Here is a 26,309-nt window from a genome sequence, read left to right as displayed (position 1 = left end):
TTATTATATTAAATAAACATATAAAATGACATCTAAACGTATGAAAGTATCTTTTCAAAGACGGGAGGACAGCCCCTCTAGCCACCACTGCTGTGTGCCGCAGTGTACAGCATCTGCTAAATTTAACACTTTTCTAAGTTTCCACACGTTTCCTAAAGAATGTGTGATTATAAAACCAACTTTGCCGCCTTGTATCTCCATTACCACTGTTTCAGCTATAATTAGCAGTGATAATGCAGTGCTATTCATCTGTCGTAGAACTGCATTACATTTTTTATTCTTATTATTTTGTACAATAATCATCCATACTAGCTAAGATAACAGCTGTGGTTATCCAAGCTGAACAGTGGTAACGTTAGAAAAGTAAAAACTGAACTGGACTGAACATGTCCAACAGAACTTTGAACGTCACTTTTAAGCTACTCTACTCTCAGTTGGTGTGGAGTCTCTGCTTTCCTCATAGAGCGGTAGCAGTGAGCTTTCACTGAGATCTCATTTGTGGCCCTGATTTTACCTGACACTTTCAGACAAAATTACAAACACGCCTGCTGCTGGACGAATCGTAAAAAAATAATAGCAGTTCAGTTCAGGCGGTTCAGGTTAGCTGAATTTACCTTCATAATTGCACAGATATGAAGACACATAAAACTTGAAACCTTTCTCAAGTTTGCTCTGTGGCGTTGTACTGCACATCAGTGATTGTACATTTGGGCAACTCTTGCAAACACCGAGTAAAATTCGTCGACTCTGCCATAATCGCGTTTTTCTCCGCTTCAAACCTCTCCAACCGGAAACAGAATAGCAGCCTTGCGTCAAACGCGGAAGTACGCGTGCATAGAGCCTATTGATCTGGAATATTGAGTATACAAACTGTCATATCGCGAGATAATCTGCTATAGAGATACCATATCGCGAGATTTGTAACAACATCTTGGCAGCAGTTTTTGCATCCAGCTCAGACTTTAAATTGTGACTTTATGAATAACTTATGTATACAGCCTATATATATTTAATCATTAAAAACGAAATAATTAAATCATATTGTAATGTATGGGAAACTGGTGGAATAATGGGTAAATGCAGTGATTTCACACTTAACTACAAGCAATTTGTGAATAGAATTTGACATAAAACAAGATGTAAAACAAATGGAAGTTTTTGAAATAAAGATTTCCGTGCTGGTTTGCATGGGTCTTACTAAACGTTTAAAGGACGTCAGTGGACGTCTATTAACAACCTCTTAAGAAACTACTTTGGGCACTTAAATTAATTACTGTAGTATGCCAATGTGAATGTGAATGTAAGCACAATTGCTTTTGCATATTTCATAAGGATTTTATAGAGGTTGACGATGGACTATAAATGCACGTGTAAAAGACGTCACCTGCTGGACGTCCTTTCACAACCGGGTTTATTTTGAACTACACTCAGCTAAAAGTCAAAGTAACAACTTTACATGCAACCACATATAATTGTTGACATGTACAAATGCATTTGAATGCATTTTTAAGAAATATTTTGTGTTAATTTTTTTTGCATATTTTGTCGTCCTACCGCGACTATTTTTGGCCAGGGACAGGACGTTGCCGCGGACCAATGTTTGCTGGGCTGTGCGTGTTCAATGATTATGAAAACATGATTATCAAGAAAATAAATATTGCATTGCATTCCATTATGTTTCAGACTAAAACTTAAAGCACAACTTATTTCAGTTGAGGATTAAATTCTGTTGTGGTATCGAAATTGGTATTGAGAATTGTGAAAATTCACTGGCATCTATATATATATATATATATATATATATATATATATATATGTTTATACAACAGTTCATTCTGGTTCTCAAATCTGATTGGTTGAGAACCGTGAGATATTCTACTGGTATCGCTACAGGAACACCCTTTCACTATTTATTTTGTATCACTCCCCTATGATCACTCCGCGTTTTTTTTCCGAGTGTCATGGCGGACGTCCAAATCCCGTATCATTCTATAAATAATACTCTTTGTGTGTCACGGAATGTAGTTTTAAGAGATTTTCAGGCAAGAATGTACTTGTTTATAGTTCAAATATGCAGTTTGTTAATAAAGATAACGTCTGTATAAAAATTTGCTTCGTCGTTTTCGGACGTGCGAGAGCCATAGTCCGGGGGCGTTCTGCACTCATCAATCCGCTCTGAGAGCTCTCACCACAGCCAGATCTTCAGGAATGTACCGTTGGCTCTGATGTCTCTGTAGTGGTTACACATGACATGTAATTCGTTATGGGTAAATCTAACGGGCAATCTTTGATCTCATTAATTTATTATTTGTTCCAGAGAAGAAGATAGTTCATGTGAATGCTGCCTTTTTTTGCTGTTTTTGTTGTTGTTGTTTATTAAATATTATTACTCAATAAATAAAAAAATATATAAACTATATTTTAACTAATGTATTTAATAATAGTACTTAGTATTGAGTAACGTGTATTCGTGATGGTGATTTTAGTTAACGTTACATTGTTCCGCCTTTAGATGGCGACAAGAGACCGTGTTATGAGTGAGCAGTTAATAGTGACTTTGGGACTTTTAAACTGAAGTTAAGCGGAAGTTATTTTTAGCTTCAACAACAGTTTGCCACAGCGAATAAATGCACTGAGCAGCAAAATCACCCTTAATAGATGAACGGATATTAACGCTTTCTTCAGTAAGCATTCAAACTAATGTCATATCATCATGAATATGAATAATGAATGCTCTATCAGATGCAGGTACGTTAATTACTCGCTCAGTCTATCTCTCTCATAATACTCAAACATGATAGAGTGAGATTTTAATGCAGTAATACAACAGGCTTTCAATGAAGCAATTCAACATGCCTTCGTTACTAGTTCTAAAGTGACGTTTTGGAATTAGTAACGAAGAAGCTTATGCTCAGCTGATCAACCGTCAAACTTTGATTTGAATTCGTGGCGGAAGGAATAGTTCGCCCAAAAGAGGGCTTTTAAAGACACTCCGTTGTTATTTTGTTTATGTATTTAGACACTCGTGCCGTCGAACTGTTGTACACACCAGTAGACTTGAGGTATGGCTGTATATATATATATATATATATATATATATATATATATATAGTATTTTTGATCAAATGAATGCAGCCTTGATGAGCATTAGAAACTTTTTTTAAATAAATGCTAGCATATATTTACATGGTTAGAAAATATTTATGTTTTGAATAAATGCTGTTCTTTTTAACTTGTTATTCATCAAAGAATCCTGAAAAAAGAATCACAGGTTCCAAAAAAATATTTGGCAGCACAGTTGTTCCCAAAATTGATAATTCTAATCATAAATCAGCATATTAGAATGATTGCTGAAGGATCATGTGACACTTAAGACTAGAGTAACAGCTGATAAAAATTAAGTTTTGCATCACAGGAATATATTATATTTTAAAGTTTGTTGAAAAAGAAAAACAACAACATTATTTTATATTATAAATTATTATTTTATATTGTTTTTTTTCTGTATTTTTGATCAAATAAATTCAGTCTTGATGAGCATAAGAGGCTTCTTTATAAAAACATTAGTCACAAGTCTTAATGATCCCAAACTTTTGAGCGGTAGTGTATATATATGTATATGTAAATAATAAAAATTAATTTAAAAAAATCCTACAACACTCCTAATCATATTAAATAATTGTGACTGCACTATTGACCAACATAATTGTGATTATGATTTTTGCCATAATCTAGCAGTCCTACACTGAAACTTGTGTTCTATAGACGTTTTTCCTGAACACGGAAGTAAGTCCGACATCTTAACTGAAAGAGTGCTTTGCATTTCCGGTCTGCATTGTTTCCAGTCAAATTAGGGTATATTCCGAGCTAATAAACTAATGTTAAACCTATTAAAATGTTTTCAAAAAGCACATGGCTCCATAGCGCCATCACTTGGCAATGTCGCAATGACCGTCATTTGTCAGTGCCTCACTTTAATGAGTGTGTAGATGACACGAAGCAGCGGAGTTAGCTACATTAAAAACAGATGGACGCTATTTGAATGGGTTCCTATGGAAACCGGAACAGAAAAGCATTCAATCTGACGTTAGAATTCGTAATGGCGCGCTCATCGTTTACTCAGGAAAAAGGTCTATATTCTAAAATTTCTGAAATAATTTGATAGCTTTGTGAATTATCGTTTTTGGATTAACTTTTCTTTCAAGTGCAGATTTATTAGCAATTCAAATGTAGTTAATTAGGCATCTGCAAATGTTTGTATGTGAATGTGTGTACATAAATGCCCTGTAATGAAGGAAAGCCTGTTTTCCCCTTGAGGGTCAGATTACAATTCATGACCAGCACACAACACACACACACACACACACACACACACACACACACACACACACACACACACACACACACACACACACACACACTACAGACCCCCAAGGAACCACACATTCCAATACAAGCAAATCCAGCACACATGCAGTCAGAAATCCAAACCCAAATGCTGCGAAGCTCCAACCACAAAGTATGAGGGCCAGGTTTATGTTCCTCGCTGGAAGAAGAGTGAGCCGTTTGAACAGAGTAGGTTTTGTTCAGTCTGTCTGGGCATCCCATGACGCCAGTGCTCAACAGTAAAAAACTTGTATTTGATTCTGCAAAAGCCCGATGAGCCACTGACACCAATGGAGAAAGACAGAGATGATATTAAAAAAAAAAAGATACAAAAGGAGCAGGGGCACAGATGGACAGGAATGATTGACAGATAGATGAAAAGCAGGAGGGCCTGAGAAAGAGACAGAGAGAAAGAGACAGAATGGGGCGCCTTTTCCTGTCTGCATTCCCCCTTCCTTTTTGCAGTCCTCGGGCTTTGGCTTGCGTGTGTGTGTGTGTGTGTGTGTGTGTGTGTGTGTGTGTGTGTGTGTGTGTGTGTGTGTGTGTGTGTGTGTGTTTGAAGGGGGGTGTAATTGCCTCAAGGTGTGGAGAGAACAGAACTGGCTGAGATTGTGCAGTGCTGCTCCCTGCTGTGTGTCACTGTGGAGTGTGTGCGTGTGTGTATACGTGTGTGTGTGTGTGTGTGTGTGTGTGTGTGTGTGTGTGTGTGTGTGTGTGAGGGAGAACAAGAGAATGAGAAAGCAAGAGAGGGAGGGGGACGTGTTGAAAGACAGGTGAAAATGTTGAGGCAGAGAGAGCAAAGGTATGGGGTGAAATAGGGGGTAACGTATGTGCAGATTAACAGATGTCTTCAAAATGAGAAGGAAAGAAAAGCAACTTTGCAAATGACATTTGCTAAAATTTTGATTACATTTTAGTGAAATGCATTTTGTGAACAACTTTTTTGTGAGCAGGAGTCTGGAGTCATGAGTGCATTGTAAATTGGCTTAAAAAAGCAAGTTAAGCGTTTGTTCCTTTTGAGGGAAACGTTTGAATTGTCTTTGCATTGCAAATGTATGTAAAACATAGGTAAAATATGAATATATAAACATTAACAGATACCGGCAAAAAAGAATATGGGCAAAAGAAAAAAAAAAAAAACACTTTTGTAAACATTTGTTAATTAAGTTAGTTAACATGAACTATCAATAAAAGATATGTCTAACAAATTTATTAATTTTAGTTACTGTTCATTTCAACATTCACTAATAGGTTATTTCGGTTGCACTTTATTTTATAGTAAAGTGTACTTAGTGTACCTACCTAAGAAAGTACTGGTAATATAAGTTAACTACGTAGACCAGGCTTAGGTTTATGGGTAGGTTCAAGGTTAGTACCTAGTTATTGTAATTACTAAGTTCATAGTATGGACATGAGGAACAGGACTGTAAAATAAAGTGCTACTGTTATTTCAATCAAACGTTGTATCTGTTATATAATGAACCTGAGCTGGTAACATTGGTAACATTTGTTACATGTTACATGTACTCACCATAGCAATGACTATAATATGCTATAGCAATAGTAAATTATGCATAATTGTATGCATTTATGTTACTCAGATTTTAAATGTGTAATTACACTGTAACAACAACACCTTAAAATAAAGTGTAACCCTAAGATTAGTAAGTACCGTAACAAACATATTGCTCATTGTTAGTTAATGTACGTTAATGCGTTATTATAAACTGTTACATATTTTCTTCATAAACTACATTCGCTAGTTTTTCATTCTTTGTTGCATTTTTATTAGTAACCCTGCAAAACATGTCACAAACACATTGTCTTATATGCTGGATAAAACAATAAAGCTAATATATAAATACAATAGAATATTAGGGGGGACAAAAACAGAGTGAAGCAAGGATAGAGAACCAGGCGCCAGATAGAGTGAGCGAATGAGAGTGAGGGAGAGGGTGGGCAGAAGTTTTGGGGGAAAGTTAGCACCCCACTGGGGCTAGCTTTCAGAGTTCAGTCTTCTTGAATGAGGGGAGGAAAAGGGAAAAGCAGAGAGAGAGAGGGAGCCAAGGTAGATCATATAGGCTGTGGGTTTGTGTAAATGTAATGCCACACTGTTTCTGCAGTTCTTGGCGAGGGCTGGACATCATGTTTGACTGTGTGGAGGCTCTCGGGGTAGGAGCAAGACCCCTCTTTGACGTATCTTCTGCAGGAAATGTGATTATAATGAGTCAGCCATTTAGATGCACCGGTGTGATTTGATTCAAAGTGCTATGCTGAAAAACAAAGTACAGAAATGCAACAAAGAGAGAATAGTGTCAAACACATGCATGTTGCATAAAGAATGGTTTTCATAAAATTACCTAATTTAAAAGTCATAATATAAATACATTACATGCTGATTTGCTCAGGAAAATGTCAACCTGCAACATCTGGAGCAACAACATAAAACACGTCTGTCATCATTTAATCAAAGTTTCCTCACTGATGCGATTTTAAAGCAGTCTCTGTAAATATGCGGAGACAAATACGTCTGTATCCTTCAGCGTCGCATTCTAAATAATGCACACAACCATGAAAAACATGTCAAAGTAAGAACATTGGATGCAGACTTTGGCTGGGTCAAGACAAGTTTAGAAGACATTGCAAAAGAATAAAGAAATGCAATACAGAGTCAACAGGGACAGTTGACGTAGATTTCGGCATATTTCAGTAGCGACTGTTTGGAAGAGTTACCACAGATCTGGACAGCATTAGCTTGTGGTGAACTTGATGAAATGACAAACTGAGAGAAAATAAAGATGATGTAGCTGGGAACAAAAAAAATAAAAATAAAAACTGAAAAGTAAAACCGTCAAGGAGAGGTGAGGGCTGGGGCCAATGATAGGACTGCCAGTGAAAACCTCACAGAAAGAGAGACAGTTGAAGAGTTTGTGCCAGGCTGTGAGTTGCCTAAAGGTGGCAGTAGGCTTCAGATAGTCACACTGTGCATCCATAAACCTTTGCAGTCAAACCAAAACACATTTCTTTTCTGCAGGGTGGAAACTTTATCTTTTTTATTTCATTTTTGACCTTTTGTTGCCACTTTAATTAATACACTTTTATTGAGAAAGGACAGGAAGTGAGTGGTAAAAGAGGTAGGAGTGTAATATGGAAATATTGTGAGCTGCATATGCACTACAGTGTAATGTGCACTAAATTAAAAGAAAAAGGGATAAAAAAATAGACTAAAAAAAATTAATGTAACTTTTTTTAGTCATTCCATGCAGTATAGATTGTGAACAGATTGTGGTGTGGCAATTTTTGTTTGTTGAGGAATACTCCCCCCCCCACCCCCTCTCCATTTTTTTTTAAAGTAATTTAAGTTTAACTCTTTTAAGAACATTTAAGAACATGCTTTCATTTTCCATTGATGTACACTATGTTAGGATAGGACAACATTTGGCTGAAATACAATTATTTGAAAATCTGGGAGTGCAACAAAATCAAATTATTGAGAAAATCGCCTTTAAAGTTGTCCAAATTAGTTCTTAGCAATGCATATTACTAATCAAAAATTAAGTTTTGATATATTTACGGTAGGAAATTTACAAAATATCCTTATAGAACATGATCTTTATTTATTATCCTAATGATTTTTGGAATAACAAAAATTATTATGTGGTCCAGGGTCACATATATTTCATTAATGACCTAAGAATGCAACATAATATTAAATATTTCTTCTTCATTTTGTGTCACTAGTATGTTTTATTTTAAAATTTGTAGTTTTGAACTACATTTGGCTGAATTTGGTATTTAAGTAATTTAAAGTTGCTCATCTCTCATTATCTGTGTTCTTAAGGTCTTAAACTCTTAAAACTCTTGGAACTTCAAAAAGAAAAAGAAAAAAGAAAAACACAAAGCTTTTTTCAAGTCAACATTCTGCATTCTGTTTTCTCAATTCAAATTCAGGAATTGTATTGGAATTTTAAAGTCATTCTTCAGTTCTGAAGGATGCAGAGCCCAGCTTTGTATACCTCAATGTGATTATCAACACGTTAGTATGGAAGAGGCTTACTCCATGATGCCTCTAGAGAAAAGCAAGGTGATATATTTCATAGGAAGAGCAGAAGAAGATTGATAGATAGAGGGAGTGAGAGGAGGTCATGTTGTTTGTTTTCATTTGCAAAGGTATAAAATATGATGCAGGCTGACAGGATTGTTCTAGCAGAAAATGGAAGGGAAAGTTTTCTTCTTTTAGCCAACCACAAAAGCACCCGCCTCATTCCCTCCCTCTCTCTTCCCCCTACCTCTGTAATTCCTCCCCTCTCCCTCTGTTGTGGGCTGAGCTTAGCTGTGGCGAGTGAAACAGTGCAGGTTATCGAGTCACAGTATGTTAGCTGACACAGAAGTCTTGACAGTCAGGCTGAGTTTGAAAAAGCTTGAGAACTCAACAGAGAACGAAGAAAAAGAGGCACAAGGTGATGGTCACCATAGAGCTGCACAGGAGCCGTGTGACTCAACGAAGAACTGCTACAGAAAAGTTTGAGTTACTAAGAGAGAAGCAGTTGGCTACAGTGACAGCTACACCTGAAACAGAAGTCTCAAGTCTTTGAGACTTTCTATTGCGATTGATTGCTTTGGCAGGGGTGCCAGATTGACTGGAAAACTCCAGACTCTACATTGTTGTTGTTGGTCATCGTCTACAGTGTTGCTTAACTGTAGCAGCAGTTGACAGACAGCTTGAGACACATTACAGAACATCTGGGACAGAGTTTGAGTTCTTGGCGAGGGCTGGACATCATGTTTGACTGTGTGGAGGCTCTCGGGGTAGGGGCAAGACCCCTCTTTGACGTATCCGCTCAGAGTTCATGCATGCTCAGGAAAGCAAGCTCCTTCTTCCCTGGCCTAGAACCTTTCTCATGGAGCAACAACACTAGCCTGCAGTGTAAGTGTGATGTGTCTTTATACCAACACTATACTTACTGCAGCTTTGTTCTTATCAGCCACATTGCATGTGCTCTTAACACGTTTATTAAAATATTCTAGGAATCTAAGTGACTGTATGTGCTCAGCATCTTGTCATGTGCAAACTGACTTAAATGGTACTTTTGTTAACCTCCTAATGGCTGGTTGCCAGAAATGTTGCCTAGATCACAGAACAAATATACTTATGCTGATAAATAACATAATTTTGCATATTTTATAAGCCTACACTACACACTTTTACAGCTCTGCATATGTTGTAAACTGTTTTATTATTATTATTATTTTAACTGGCATATTTATGAATTTTGTCATTGTGATAGATGCTTATAATTAGTGATGATAATGACAGCAATTATGTATTTATAAACAGCTGTTTTCCAATGGAGTGTAGAACATTCTTTGCAATGACTGTAAATTAGACAATATTAGAAACTAGCAATACGTGGTTATACTATTAACTTTCAGATATTATATTACTGTCAACATTTAAGGAAATCTTAAATATGGATGTCAATTTGCACAGAAAAACTGTTTGATCTCTCTCATGTGTGTGCTTGGAGTCTCTTGTGTCGCTCCATTTTGACCTTAATGGATGTCTTTAATTATTCGATTATGAATACAATGAAGTCAATTAAAGGACTAGGGAGCCCATGGGGACAGACAGATTCCAAAAGAGAACGGGATGATTAGGGGGTTTTATTCTCAGTTTTTGCCTCTCTGGGATCACAGGAACATTTACTGGTAAGTTTGTTCAATATGGAAATCCTTTGTGCATTTAAAATTAAATTTAAATGCCACATAGTGACATATGGTCACACTTTATTTTAAGGTCCAGTTCTTGCTATTAACAAACTAAAGGCTTTTGCCTCAATAAACTCCTAATTTGCTGCTTATTAATAGTTAGTAAGGTAGTTGTTAAGTTTAGCTATTGGGTAGGATTAGGGATGTAGAATATAGTCATGAAGAAAATGTGCTTTATAAACAGCTGTTAATAATAGGCATGCTTATAAGCAAATAGTTAAGAGTGAGAACTGGTCCCCTATACTAAAGTGTTAACAGAGATCCAAGCTATTTCACACAATCATAAGATGCTAAATATATGGTTATGATTAAATCAATTAACTTAAATGACACTTAGTAAAGAAGTTCTTCAGTCGATTGGTTTATTAGACATTAGAAAATGAATATTGAACTACCTTCCCAGTTGTCTCCATTTTAGTTTGTTCTTTGTTAAGCCATTTCTTACAGTAATTCAGCTGACTCATCACAATGTTTATCATCATTTTTTTAAACCATACTAAGAGAACTAGAAAGGAAATGCCAAAAACAATATCCATATTTAGAAAAATGAATCAGAGGAGAAAGCCCATGTATTCGTGTCCTATTCTATGTGTGCCTGAGTAGGTTTCACATGCTCCTGCTGGAATTTGCCCCTATGCTGTAATGCCACTTTATAGCCAGACTGGGCTGGTTGAAAGAACATTGCACCCCACAACAAGGCCTACCCCACAATGAATCCATTGACAATGGTCTGATCTCCTTTCTCACCCCATTTGAACTGCCCTCAGATGCAGCAGCTGAGGTCTCAGAGTCGTACCTCACCAGCTAAACTTGAACTTGTTAGCTTTAGCTAGTTCATTAGTCTTAGGATTTGTTGTTGTGGACAGTGCTGTCTCCAGTTTAAATGGTTAGTACTTCATCTGGTGTCTGTGCGCTTCGATTGAAGTTTAGTTTCCTCTTTTGATTGTTGATTATGGCTGGACTTTTTGTAGACCTTCACATCAGCAAAACTCTTCAAGGTCAAGTTGTTCTTAGCTTTGTTGCTAAATGCAAAGTGTTTTACTTCAACAAATTATTTTGCTAACACTGTTGAACTAAAATGGAAACAGATATTCTTCATCAAACATTTTGCCCCTTTTTTTAACAAATTGTGCTGGCAGGCTGAAGTTCATCTTTGCAGCTCTCTGCATTGGCTTCTTACCAGGATGGGATGATTCTTCCTTCATTTTTCATGATGTGATGGGTTCTTTGATTAAGCTTTTGTCAGGAACAAGACAACTGGCATTGACTAATTTATCAAGAATAAGTTTTTTAGCCTGTCAGTGAGTGGGGTGGAACAGTGTTCAGTGAGGCTGGGGAGGAGGTGGCCAAATGTTGACTCAGCTTCACCCTGAAAAGGCAAAATAAAAAGGGTCAGTTTATGAGGTACTATAAAGAAGAAAGCTTTGTATGCATGCTGTTGAATGAAAGGGGCAATCCAAGTTTAACAACATGCTTCTAAGAAAGACAGCTCCTGTTTTTCCAGTCTACTTCCAGCCCAACAGGACATGTGTTGGTCCATGTGTGCAGAGGATCTAGGGGAGATGCTACTTAAGGTTTATGCTTAGTTGTTCTTTGATGTTTCATAAACGGATACTTTTGTGTAAACTAAAACCATAGTTTATTTTCACTTATATGGTCAATCCTTATTCACTCATTACATATTTTAACTGCAGAATATCTGCAATTTCTTTTTTTTCCTGGGTCATTCAAGTGAGTAGTTACTTGAGCATTTCTTTCTTTCTTTCTTTCTTTCTTTCTTTCTTTCTTTCTTTCTTTCTTTCTTTCTTTCTTTCTTTCTTTCTTTCTTTCTTTCTTTTTCCCTATTGCAAAACCAAATATCCCGACAACCCAGAATTTGGTGTGTGCCATGACATAAAGTTGTCCTCTTTGTTTTAAACCAGGAAAAAAAAATGTTTGTGAAGTAACAATACTTTAAAATAACCACTCAAAACATTGGGAAAATGAAAAGTGTTCAAGCGACCTCCACTGGACTACTTGAGATAGACTAGCCATTCCCTTTATATGGTAATCCAAAATAAAATAATCACGGCGCAGTTCCAGCAAATCCAGGTGCTTCAACCAAACAAAAATCTAAATCTACATGAAAAAAAAAAAAAAAAGTGAACTCCAGAAATATTACTTTTTAATACATAACAGCCACAGAGAGATAGATCCAGAAGTTTCGGTCACAGGCCTTTCTCAGTCAGGTCATAACATTATATGAATCGAACATGTTGCCACTTAAATCAGCCAATGAACAATGCTCCATAATGACTATACAGTATATTGTAAATAATAGATTTAAATGTAAGGGTGTGTCAATTTAAGTGTATTTTGCTTACACTGTACAGTGTAATCAGTTGACTTTACTTAGAAAAAGTAAGGAACTAAATTGCACAAAAAAAAAAAAAAGTGAAATAGGAATAGTATGTTGTACTGACAAATGTTTAGTTAGTATAGTTTACTTACACAAGAGTTTTAGTAACTAAAAAAGAACTGTATGGGGTACTTGATTCTTTACTTTAGGTTTACTCTTGACTTAGTATTGCTACTCACTGACTCCCAGAGTGCATTGTGGCATGAATAAATTATGAAATTGCTTTGTTTTACTGTTGTTGTTTTTATTTGCCAGCTTTATTTGCTGTTTTGTGTCAGTGGTAGCACAACAAAAAAAGCAAATAAAATGGTTATTGTTAAAATTAATAAAAATAAACAATATTGATTTCATGATGCATTGCTGCATCAATAGGAAGAAAGTTATAATAAAATAAACAAAGTTCCAAGTGCCCAACCAAAGTGGACACTAATGACTATAATGGTAAGTTTATTATTTTTTTAATTTTTATTTTTTAAATCAACATCAATTTATGAAGTCAGCTTATGTGATGTTCTCTCAAATATTTCAGTTGTATGGAAAGTTCAGCATTCAAGATGACCTTGGGAAACTGAAATAAAGATAACTGCAGACATGGAGGAAATGAGTGAAAAGTCGATTAAGAATTGAACCACCTCAAAAACGTTTCTTTTCTTCTTCTTCTGTTGTTATTTTGCACATTACCAACATATTAGTGCACTGCTGCCTCTCACTGATTTATTAATGTTGTTGGTTCCTTTGTGGCTACTTGAATATGTTAAGTAAGCGTTACTTGAAGCAGTAAGTAAATTGTTTTACTTGACTTAAAAGTAGCTGTAACTTAATAAAACCTTTAAGTAAAGACAACTAAGGTAAACTATTGGATTTTAGAGTTTACGGACTGTATGCTTTTTTCACCTTTCATTCTGGCCTCTTTCTAATTTTATTTCTACAGTATAATATCCAACTGTATTCATGCTCACAGTCTGGTCATATGCAGACAGCAGAACAGGTCATGGCAGTCGAAGCTGTAGTGTATGTTTAGTATGTAGTTTCACACAGGTGCTGGTTTGGCTCGAGCACAGCTTGTTAGAGGATTAAATGAGGTTTTAGTCTAGCCAAAGACTGTGGCTTTTGTTATGTGTATCTCTTGTGAACAAAAAAACAAGAATCGGTTTAGTCCACAGGCATGAGCATTATGTGTTTCCAAAGCTGAAATATTTGAGGGCGTTATTTTCAAAATGGTGACATGCCAGGGCAGGGAAAAGTCTGTGTGCATGTGTGTGAGTACTGAGTGCTCTGGTTTTCCCTACAATACAAAGACATGCTGGACAGGCAAATTGGAGACACTAAATTGTCTGTAGGTGTGATCATAAATGTTAATGTGTGTATGTGTGTATGTCTGTGTGTGTCAGCCCTGTGATAGTCCATCCATCCAGGCCGGTTTCCTGTCTGCAGTCAGACATGCTGGGAAAGGTTCCAGCATTCTACAAAGGACATTGATTTAAAAGATAGATGTATGTATGGATGCATAAGTCATACAGACTAACCCTGACTCCAACCCTATCCCTTACTGCTACTAATAATACATATAAAATATTATTAAAACTAGTAGTGAATATTTTCAACATGCATTAGAGTAAGGAGATTTTTGTTGCATAAACCATATCAGCATTTCCTTTAACTGTGCTATGCAGCAGTCATTTAGCAGATGCTTTTATCCAAATGAACTTTGAGGAATAAAACAAACAGTCCAGCTTAAGGAGGTTGTAAACATGAGATGCTAGTAATACAAAGTTTCAAATATTGTCCAGAATAGTACAGGCTAACACAGGGAGGGACATAAAAGTAGTAAAGTGCTCATGGAAGAGATGACTATTCAGCTGTTCATACATAAGTAAGGGATAATCAACGGTTTGCCGTGCATTAAAGGATTTTAAATGCACGACGTGGAGGCTAATAACCGCCCGACGCGATTCGGAGGGTGGTTGCCTCCGCGAAGTGCATTTTAAATCCTTTAATGCACGGCAAACCGTTGATTATCCCGCTTATTCCATGGTCATTTGCCAAGTTATAGACAGGTTAAAACTAGGATTGATCTTTGCAGCGCAAAATTTGACCGAACGGATAAAAAAGACGGTTATTTTCGTCAGTTATGACACGCCGCTCTAGCATTCTGCCCGCTTCAAATCAGACACAGAGATGAAATAGTCCGGTAAGATCACATTTATTTGAATGAATTATAGCATTTGTTTCAGTAAATTATCGATCGACCGAGAGAGAGTGTGAAGGCGAGAGAGATGACACTGTGTGTGTGTGTGTGTGTGTGTATCGTAGACTGTGTGTATATATGTGCATACCTGCCTGCATGCTGTGCGTCTCTCTCTACAAACAATGAATTCATTCAAAAACAGCAGTTTTACCACTTCGTTGATGAGGAATATAATGTAGCGATCTAGTATATAGGCAATTTTAATAGACCCTTTTACAGCCCACGTGATCAAATAGTTGCGCGCGCACTTTGGCAACGGAAGTGGTGTTGTTCCCCACTGGCTCTAACGTGTTAGCAACTAAAGTTTATCAAAACGGTTTCCCAGCATCAAAATGTCTGGTTGTTGTGTTTACGGTTGCACTAATAGATATTCCACCAAGGGGCTTAAGTTTTATAGGATTCCGACAGGATCACGGCCGTTTCAGAAGAACCGGTGGCGCCTGTGGCTGCAGGCGACTATAGGGATAGTTCACCCAAAAATGAAAATTTGATGTTTATCTGCTTACCCCCAATGCATCCAAGATGTAGGTTACTTTGTTTCCTCAGAAAAACACAAACGAAGATTTTTAACAAAAACCGGTGCAGTCTGCCAGCCTTATCATGGACATGGATGGGCACCAACCCTTTAAAAGTAAACAAAAACATGCACAGACAAATCCAAATCACACCCTGTGGCTCGTGATGATACATTGATGTCTTAAGACACGAAACGATCGATTTTTGTGAGAAACTGAACAGTATTTATATCATTTTTTACCTTTGATACACAGCCACGTCCATCTGTCATGTGCACGAGTTTGGCATCAGTCACGTCACATGAGCATGCGCTCTGAGGGGGGGTACTGTCATGATCTGGGCTGTGGGGTTTCCCTCAGCCACCTGAGGTCGCTGTTTCCCTTTCCCTTGCACTGCACTTCCTTGATTGTATACACCTGTCTTGTGATCGTTACACTCGTCTCAACTCACACCTGTTCACAATTATACGGACTTTAAAGCTGGCTGCATTCTGTCAAGTTGAGAAGGAAGGGGTCTGGGTCCAGATGCAGGGAAGAAATAAATTTAATAATAATCACAAATAAACAAACAAACGAGCAAACAAAAGGCCAACACGGCACAACACGACTAGAATAATACAAAGGGAACAAAACAAGAAACACGATCTAGAGCAGGGATAGCACACCGACAGGATGACAAAACACATCTAAAACAAACCACACAGAAGACACATGATCACGAGACATGAGAACACGGCAGATGCATGAACCGTGACAACCACCTCCTTGCTGAGGAATATAATGTAGCGATCTAGTATCTAGGCTATTTTAATAAGAATCGCGGGCAAGCGCTTACAAGAAGTCTATGTATGTGCGCAGCACAATGCGATCTCCGACCTCTCTCTCTCTTTCTCTCTCTCTGTTTGCTTGCATCAGTTAAAGCAGCGCATTAATATAGAACGGTGATTAAACTGACTTGGAACTACCTGTGCATTAAACGGTTTTACTGCATACCTGCCAGCCAATCAGAATCTAGTATACAGACATTCCATGGAATGAGATTTTAATGCAGTAATACAACAGGCTTTCAATGAAGCAACTCAACATTCATTCGTTACTAGTTCTAAAGTGACGTTTTGGAATTAGTAACGAAGAAGCTTATGCTCAGCTGATCAACCGTCAAACTTTGATTTGAATTCGTGGCGGAAGGAATAGTTCGCACAAAAGAGGGCTTTTAAAGACACTCCGTTGTTATTTTGTTTATGTATTTACACACTTGTGCCGTCAAACTGTTGTATAAACGCAATATCACACTCGTAGACTTGAGATATGGCTGTACATCTGCACTCTGTGATTACCTACACTGTAACCGATTTTTGTAATTTGAACAGTATTTTACTGTAATATCTACAGTAAGATACTGTAAAATGTATATACAGTATTTTACTGTAAACTGCAAAGGATTATGGGAAAATATATGATCACTACTGTAATTCTCCACTACTGTAAATCCGTTTACAGTAGTGAACTTGCCCGCGAAAAATTGACCAATGGCAAGGGAGATTTTTTTTTCTCCTGTTGAGAGGAAGTGGCGGTAAAAAGGACAAAAGAGAAATGTTGCATCAATAACTCGACAAAAAGGTTAGTATATTATTTCTGTTTTATGAAAAACTGAACAATTTTAATTTGTTTTCACTTGTTAACAGCAAACTAACAATATTCATCGTGTTTTTCATGTCGGTAGCCTTTTTTTTCTGACTGACGGCCGGGGCGCCGCCATAACAGTGAAAACATGGACTGGTAGGTAAATTAAGGTGACCTATATTAGTCGAAATAAACTTTTTTTAAACTGAGAAACACGTTTGTATATTCGGCTGCCCTTTAATGCAAGTTAGTTCGTCTGACGAGCCCTTACTCAAGCTTAACAGCAAACTGAGGTGAAATACTGAGGTAAAGTGTGTTAAGCAACACCACTGTTTCTGTGGAGATTTTAAACTGTATTTTCAAGCCCTTCTTTTGTTTGTTATTTTCAAGTTTCTGGTCTGGATGTCATCTGTAACGTCGGAGGTGTATTTTGGATCTTCTTCTGTGAATGACTGCCATAGTATCGACGATAACATGAACTGGTAAGCTAATAATGTCAGTAAGCCGAAGTTGACAAACTTAACGTTAGTCACAGAGCAGCATAATATCTTTTAAACGCTGCCTCTTTGTAGCTATCAAGGTAATTCTCTTCAAATGATGTTTAAGTAAGAAATGTGTGTATGAATGTCGTATGTAACTTTATAGACGGTCCCTTCAGTGACAGACGTGACATAAACAGCGCGCTAACATGAAACACTGAGGTAAAACTGAACACCGCGGTTAACTGCATCTTTTGTGTTTTATTTTCAAGTTTGTGGTCTCGTGGTCATGTCGTCTGCATCGGAGGTGTATTAGAGTCTTTTCTGGTGATTGCCGTCGTCGCGGTGCAAACAACAGGTGAGCTTCCCCTTTCATCAGTTTAACTAAGTTAATGTTAACGTTACTAAATTAGCCAAATTAGCCACAGGCTGCTGTTCTCCACTGACTTGCAGAACAGGTTAACTTTTTAAAGAGAGTAACGAGCTAGCAATATATTAATATAGCAAGTTTTGCTAATAAATATTATAAATGTTTATTTTATTAAAAATGTAAATTTTATTACTGTACAGTAGTTGTCTTTTCTGATCATAAACTATAGTAACACTAAAAGGGTGTTGTGACACTGTCTGTTACAGGAGATTTCTCCAAGCACTAACTGGATGCTGACCATCAGATGCAGAATCATCATACAGCCAGCTGTCCATTTTACAGACATGCAGAATAAGGTAACCTAAAACATATTTTGTTTTACATTGCATTTACATTCATGCATTTTTCAGATGCTTTTATCCTAAGCAAGTTATATTGTATTTAAAGTACACATTTGTAAGGTATTTATTTCCTGGGAATGTTTTTTATTACCATCAAGATTGAGTTTGCATGCGCATTAAAATTATTTCTATTAAACCAGCATTTAAACAGCAAAATGCAGCTGCTTCAGGTATCTTTAACTTACTGTAACCTTTAAATTCATAATAGCAATCTTACTGTCTGTCAATTTAGATTATTGTTACTGTAAAGCAACAAATATAGATTTTTAATCATAGTAGGCCTATTATATGCACAGACTTTCTAGGAAACACACACCTGTTTAGAATGTTTATATGAACAGATTGGTTAGCATTTAGCATGGTCTGTGGCAGACTTTACTAAGTGTCAGGGCAACAAAATTCAATAAACAAGAATGTAATATTAAGTGATTTAAATCAAGAAGAAAATATTGTCTTTTTGCTCCATTTAGTAAAAACGGTTCTTAACAAAGCCATGTTGTGCATCTCTGCACACAGCAGTGTTTCATTACTGAATGAATTTACCTTTTTTAAACACCTAGAATCAGTGACTTACTGACCCATTCATAAAATTCTTTATAAAAAATTTCAAGAAAAAGTTTCTTCAGTTTTTTTTCTTACTACTGCGTTCGTATGTAGTATATAATTTTTTTTAAAATGCATACAGCACCAAGTTTGACAGTTGAGGCAAATTCTTTAAACACTGTTTTTCTTGTGCTTGCAGGTTCGTTCAGACAGTCAACCTTTGTGGCAGCAAATGCATTGACAGTCACAGATCAGATGGACTTCTGGAAAGAGGGTGCAAACAGCAAGCATCAGCCTGAATCCCATTCTGCCGTTTCTCATCAGAGAGCTTGTCAACTTTGACTCAAAACTACTAAAATTTAACACAACACAAACACATTTTTACTGTATGATTTTATTTTATTTACACTACCAGACAAAGCTTTTGAACAGTAAGATTTTAAATGTTTTTAAAGAAGGTCTCTTCTGCTCACTAGGCCTGCATTCATTTGATCCAAAGTACAGCAAAAACAATACACTTTTGAACCATTTTTATTATTTAAAATAACTGTTTTCTTTTTGAATATATTTTAAAATGTAATTTATTGCTGTGATCAAAGCTTAATTTTTAGCATCATTACTGCAGTCACATGATCCTTCAGAAATCATTCTAATAATTTGATTTTCTGCTCAAAAACTATTATTATGATGTTGCTGAAATTATTATAATGCTAAAAACAGTGGAGTACATTTTTTTTCAGGTTTCTTTGATGAATAGAAAGTTCAGATAAACAGCATTTATCTGAAATAGAAATAGTTTGTAACATTATGAATGTCTTTATTATCACTTTTGATCAATTTAAATCATCCTTGCTAAATAATATCTTTCTATTCATCAAAGAATCCTGAAAAATCTAAAAATTAAATAAAATGTTTATCAGCATACTAGAATGATTTCTGAAGGATCATGTGATACTGAAGACGAGTAATGATGCTGAAAATTCAGCTTTGATCAAAGGAATAAATTAAATTTGGATCAAATTAATGCAGGCTTGGTAAGCAGAAGAGAATTCTTTAAAAAAAATCTTAGTGTTCAAAAACTTATGACTGGTAGTGTACTTACTTATTTTTGCTTTTCAGTATGTGTATGTTTGCCATGATACAAAGTCTCTGTACTTTTAAAAAGAAAATGTTCAACAATTAAAAAGAATATTATCAGAACTAATGCTTATGAGTTATTGTGATTTTTATGGGGTTGGGGTGGTAAAAATCTTGAATTACAGTGCTGTAGGTTAATTGGATTGTTTTTACAGGTAAAAAATGTTTAAAATAAATGAAAATAAACTCTATAGTACTGATACTGTAATTGAAAATACAGTAAAAATACTGTAATTGAAGATACAGTAAAAACACTGTAAATGAAATTACAGTAAAAATACTGTAAATGAAATTACAGTAAATACCTTTTAGTACTGTAAATGCACTTACAGTAATAATACTGTAAACATTTTTACAGTAACTTACTGGCATCCAGCTGCCAGTAAGTTACTGTAAAATTTACAGCAAACTTTTTACAGTGTACGGCACTCGGTCTGCGGGGTCCCAAAAACATTGTTAGCCAGCTATGGTCTCAAGATTGTTCAATCTTCAATGCTTTGGCATTTCCAAAAACCATAATTCCAAAGAATAGCTTTAAAAACTTTACAAACCTGTGGTGAGAAGAAAAGTTTGTAACTGTCTAAGGGAACCCCAGAGTATATGGGAAAAAAAAATCTTCATTATACTTTTTTGTACTTTAACTACAAGTTACAAGTACTTTCACTGCCCTTATTATGATTTTGCTCCGATCCCAGTGGAGGTCTGTAGATGCCATAAGAAACAACACACAAGCACAACAATGATTCGTTTACCAGAGCATTGTTTAATGTCAACAGTTATGCAAATCAGATGAGGTTTTAATGCCTCAATCCATCAGAATGTTTAGAAACATTGCCATTTACAGCATATAGCAAACATCTAAGTCCAAGCATAAGGTTTTGGAGGCAAACCTGAATTGACCCAACTTGTTAAATTTCTCAGTAACACTTCAAGTCGAATGTTGGTGAGATGTTACAAATTCTAACAACATGCAGAAAGCCCGTAAAATTGTGTCAGCACTTGACTAAAAAAGACAAATACTGTTGTGTAATAAAGGCGTTTTTTTTCTCTGACAAGAAAGAAAAATAGAAAGGAACTATTCAAAGTTCTCCACACAACTGACTATTAAAGTTTGTGGATTTTTTTTTTTTTTTTTTTTCAAGATTTCTTCTTGGCTCCTACATAAAAGGTTATGCGTTCACCTACAATATGTTTGTGGACTAAAATTTGATGACTGCTAATGACTAATTTGCCTTTGCTCAGAATTGGAGTTAAAAGAGCATTCAAAGCTTCATGAATGCCTTGAAAACAAGTTTGTAGCTTTTGAGTCAACTCAATCATGCAGTTCAATCCATCCACACATACAACCACGCAGAAAAAAAAGATGAAAGATGCATTCATCTCTACTCTCAGTCTGCAACCCATTGTGTGTGTGTGTGTGTGTGTGTGTGTGTGTGTGTGTGTGTGTGTGTTTAGATCTAAAATATATTGGACATACATGATTTTGACAGTGATCACAATTCCATTTTAAGGGGTCCTTGTTACAGTGTAATTACACTATTAAGTACTGAGTAATATTAATTAACGACATGTACTTACTATATGGTTAGGGTTAGGATTAGGGTTTGATTTAGGGTTACTTACGAGTAATTATGCAATATTAATTGTTATTATAATAGTAAGTACATGTAACGTGTAACAAGGACACCTTAAAATAAAGTGTTACCATTTTTTTTTTCAATTTGAAAACTGATGCATGTATTTCATTTTCCTGTGTGCTTTAACAACATTATCCTAAAAAACACAATAACATACTGAGAATGTAAACATTTTACGTACAATTTTAAAGATCAGTACAAGCCTTTGTAAATGTAAATGTAAATGTAAATAGTACAAATATACTACAATGTAGTTATGTCTAAAACATCAGACACTTGATAGTTTTAAGCAGGCAACATATTGCATTATGTGATGTTTCACTGTAAAGTGATAACTTGTTTCTTTCTGATGATGTCAGAGAGACTGTGGTCACCTGTTGGTGTTGCTGAGGTTGCTGAAAGATACGGATGAAATCAGTGTTTCCGTCAGCTCTTCCATGTACCACACAGCACAATCTGAGCCAGCAGAGACAACCTGGATTGTCATTTTGAGTCCTCAACTCCTTTACTGATAAAACCTGCATCACCTTTCATTGTGTTTGTTGTCTAAACAGTGCACACATACAGTAATCTGCAGAAATGTGCATTGAGAACATACAATTAAATAATTTTCTTTGTGTGAACCAGTGCTTTAATGGAAGTAAGTCTAAATGTGACAAATATAATTCAATCCCATTCATAAATCAGTGATTAAGCAGAAGTTAGAGTGGAATTATAAAATTTTTGTTTGTTCTGAAATCTGATTATGCTGTCAATTGCCAATTCAGACAATAGCAATTTCTTTCATTCCGCTGTTTATCCTAAAAGCTCCACTTCAAAATCAACCATATCCTTCACACGTCAAAACTAGCATGTCAAATATAACAAAGAGAGAAATTGGAATGGGAACATAATTGCATTCCATCTATCTTCCCCTTTATGTCTGTCAGTCTTTTCTCTGGTGGCGCCAGGTTTCCACTTCTCAAACGCAAAAGGAGTTGGATGTTTTCAGAACCGCTCTATGTCACTCAAGCATTGCTGCCATATAAACACATAAAGCCAATTCAGCCTAAGTTACTACATAAACACAGTGATCAGGTTGCGTTCTCACCCACTCACTCGCCCATCACCCTCTGCCTTGTGTTTCACAGAGCATTTTGTGTAAGAGCTATGTCCTATGTTTTTCAGCATTCCAGAGACCTAGAAGTGATGATATGCATGGCAGAACCACACAATGAACAAAACAGAACCACACAAAAATACCAGTACCAGTGGACTATGCATTTTTTTTTTTTTTTTTTTTTGATTGTTCTTGTTATTATATGTAGATATGCATCAGACAGATGTCTTTTTCAGCCCTGCATGCCATGATTATTGCTTTTTTAAAGATGGTGTGTCAAGATAAATTAGTTCAACTTGTAAAAATGTGTTTTGTAACCCCACCTTCTTATCCATTCTGTCTGTACACTAAAGGATGTCCTATGTGAACACCCACTTAAATTATAAGAAAATATGTTCTATAATACAAGTTACACAATAGACTGCAACAATTAAATAAGTCCTTACTTATTTTACTGTTGTTACTGTGGTACTGGTTTTTATTTATTTTCATTAGAATTTATAGTCATTTTCTGGACTTATTTATTAAACAGAAACAGAATAAGTGTCTTTTCACAAAATATTGTGAAAAATTGTAAATTAAACATTTGGGGTCAGTTTTTATCTCTAAAGCTTACCAAGTCTGCATTTTTCATTGATAAAAAATACAGTAAAAACAGCAAAATTGTATATATATATATTAAAATGTAAGTTATGAAAAGCTGAATTTTCAGTTAATGTTATTTTGATCAGTTTAATACATGCAGCTGAATACTGAAAAGTTTTACTTTCTTTTGTACTGAGCCCTAACGTTTGAATGGTAGTGTGTGTATACAGCATATATGAATGTAAATTATATTATGTCTATTGAATGTATTGTAATTCTCCCTCACAGTTTTGTTTTCATTTCACTCAAATGAAATATGGTGTCTACCAGACTAAGGTCCATGTATTCTGTAGTCTGAATGTCTGCTATTAGCAAAAGTTGGGTTGTGACTTTCAAAAGTCTCTACCACAGATTTCTGTAGAGTTTGGAAACGAAACGTCCTTTCATAGTTTGCCAAATGTCACTTCATCAATATTGCGAATTTTATCTCAGGTTGTGATTAGATCATTGGCAGTATTTATGTGACTCTCGGTTCACGTTCAAGTCTCAAGAAGCCAAAGCTGCTGTCAAAGCCAAGGTCAAAGTGAAATTCACCCTCTCTCACACATTCTTCATCTGCCTCTCCCGGCCCCCCTCCCCCAAACCCCTCTGTTTCTTTATGAGATTTCTCATCTATACCTTCTCTCATTTTGCTCTTGTTAAACGGTGCCCGTGGAGGGAGAGCGGAGGACAGAGGGAGGAGAAGAAAGAGAGAATGAGAGGCACATTTGGGGGATCCGCTCCATTCAGTAGGAGGAGGGGGTGAAGGCCTTTGTGGGCCGTAAAATCTGGAGTTCTGAAGACCCTGTTTTAGCTGTTTTTCTCTCATTTTTTACAAGTGGAGAGTGAGGGGACAGCTGCTGCTGGTGTGAATGGCTGGCCAAGGTGACTCACTGCCAATAAAGTGCCGGTCAGGCAGGCCTCAGGCCTCGGTCAGACCACAGACGGGCTTTACGGGCGATCTTGAGACTGGACCTCTAGTAAAAAGCCAGTCATCCAGGCCTGAGGAATTTAGGGTCCAGGAAACAAGAGCATGAGGGGGGAGAGGGTGTCTAGAGGTGAAAGTTGAACCGAGTGACAGTGTGGGCTTACGCAAAATATATAACACTGGATTCACACGCTGGTGTTTAAATTGGGCAAACCATGTTAGATTATACAGTATGTCTCCGTCTGTATGGCTGGTGTCCAAGACGTTTATGAATCTGACGTACGAATCTGTGGTACCATTTGGGTGCATGACAGCAAGTAGAACACATGCTGAGGTGCCAGTCAAAGCATATTATCAATTCAAACATCTGTTCTGGAATTCATTTTTTCCATCTCTCTTCTCTTTCAACACCTTTGCCCCTCAGTGTGCTCACATAATATTTATCTTCAAGCTCAGACCCCTGGGCAGATGCTTCTCAATGATTTTGACAACTTCAGTCATCCTCCATCTAGTTTTCCTCTGTTTCATTTTTATCATTTTAATATTCTTTAAAATGGCAACCCATTCCAATTCAGTCATGATTTTTGATTATGCAGCGCTGTTCGATAATGAAAAATGTATCCTAAACTCACAACTTTGCCAAGGCACATGGTTATTCTAAACAATTACTCAGGGAAAAAGTGAGTGAAAGTGGCTTTATTGTTTAAAGTATAAATAGATTTTTAATATACCAACAGTATAAATAGAAAGATATATTTTTTGAAGAGATATGTTTTTTTTTCCAGTGCAGAACTTCTCTGTGGGGATAGAGGGTTTGAAAAAGCCAACCAGATTCTTACTTTAGTAATCACTGCTAATTGTCTGCTCTTTTTCTTCCTGATTTCTGCAGCGGTGGAGACCCAGAGCACAAGCTCAGAAGAGATGGTTCCCAGTTCTCCTTCTCCACCCCCTCCTCCTCGTGTCTATAAACCCTGCTTTGTGTGCCAGGACAAATCTTCTGGCTACCATTATGGAGTCAGCTCTTGTGAGGGCTGCAAGGTATGCAACCACATATACTTTTGACCAACTCTTGTTTCAACCACATCAATTAGTTTTTTTCTTTAAATTATATTTACGGTTTGGTTCAGAACTTAAAAACCTTACACTTGGATTTACTATTAATAAAAAAAAAAAGAAAAAAAAAAGAGAGATAGACATAAACACAAACAAGCAAAGAGACTAATAAATAATACAATTATTTATTATAATAAAACAATACTTAAATAAACTCCTAATTTGCTTCTTATTAATAGTTAGTAAGGTAGTTGTTAAGTTTAGGTTTTGGGTAGGATTAGGGATGTAGAAACAGCCAATATGTTAATGCTAATAAGCAGCTAGTTAATAGTGAGAATTGTTCCCTAAACTAAAGTGCTAAATTAGCTATAATATTAAAGTATAATTTTTTAGACACATTTAAAAACCGCCAATGTAAAATGCACTTTAAATACATTACATGGTTGCTTCACTTTTATCAGTGCACAGTACACACATAAACAAATCAAAACTTGAGAATGCATCTTGATCATGTGTATTCATGTTTATACCCCTTATTTGTAGCAAATACAACCTACTCTGAAGACCAAAACAAAGAAGTCACTTCTATTACATGTAATTACATTATAACACAGCACATGCATACAAATAAGCAAATGTGATGATTTGAGTGCTGCCACCTAGTGTTACTGCCAAGATCAAGACTTTTGTTTTCATTCAAACATACTCTTTAGTGCCCTCTGCTGATCACTCATCACTAATAAAATCTGTTTTCTATTATACAAAAAAAAAAAAAAAACTTACCTTTTTTTGTCTGTATTTTTGTGTTTCTCTCTCACTTATCTCCATGTCAGGGGTTTTTCCGTCGCAGTATCCAGAAGAACATGGTGTACACCTGCCACAGAGACAAAAACTGTCAGATCAATAAGGTGACACGGAACCGCTGTCAGTACTGCCGGCTGCAGAAATGCTTTGAGGTTGGCATGTCTAAGGAAGGTAAAAATCAGATCAGTTATATCACCAGTTAATACAAGCTGTATTTTAGAGTGTCTTAAAAGTCTTAAAACAAAATGAAAATAATAATTTTCTACTTTATTGTCTAACTATACTCTGTCAGTTG

At 36.2% G+C, this 26,309-nt stretch overlaps 1 protein-coding gene and 1 long non-coding RNA gene across 2 annotated transcripts in view; both read left to right on the top strand.

Moving 5' to 3' along the window:
• The window catches only part of rargb (retinoic acid receptor, gamma b), a 63,487-nt gene that overhangs the window by 30,323 nt on the left and 6,855 nt on the right, over positions 1-26,309 (top strand). Inside the window, exons 3-4 of the mRNA XM_073825643.1 lie at positions 25,047-25,195; positions 26,044-26,185. Of these exons, the coding sequence (XP_073681744.1) occupies positions 25,047-25,195; positions 26,044-26,185 (291 nt within the window). The remainder of the gene's footprint in view (positions 1-25,046; positions 25,196-26,043; positions 26,186-26,309) is intronic.
• LOC141294214 (uncharacterized) lies at positions 16,659-19,913 on the top strand. Its single transcript, XR_012340897.1, has 4 exons — positions 16,659-17,421; positions 17,691-17,776; positions 18,055-18,144; positions 18,932-19,913. It is a non-coding gene; the product is annotated as an uncharacterized lncRNA (long non-coding RNA).

The sequence above is a fragment of the Garra rufa genome, chromosome 20 (genome assembly GCF_049309525.1).
Source record: "Garra rufa chromosome 20, GarRuf1.0, whole genome shotgun sequence".
In the NCBI taxonomy this organism is placed as follows: Eukaryota; Metazoa; Chordata; class Actinopteri; order Cypriniformes; family Cyprinidae; genus Garra; species Garra rufa.
Note: the sequence above shows the minus strand (reverse complement) of the source record. Positions and strands in the feature narration are given on the sequence as shown.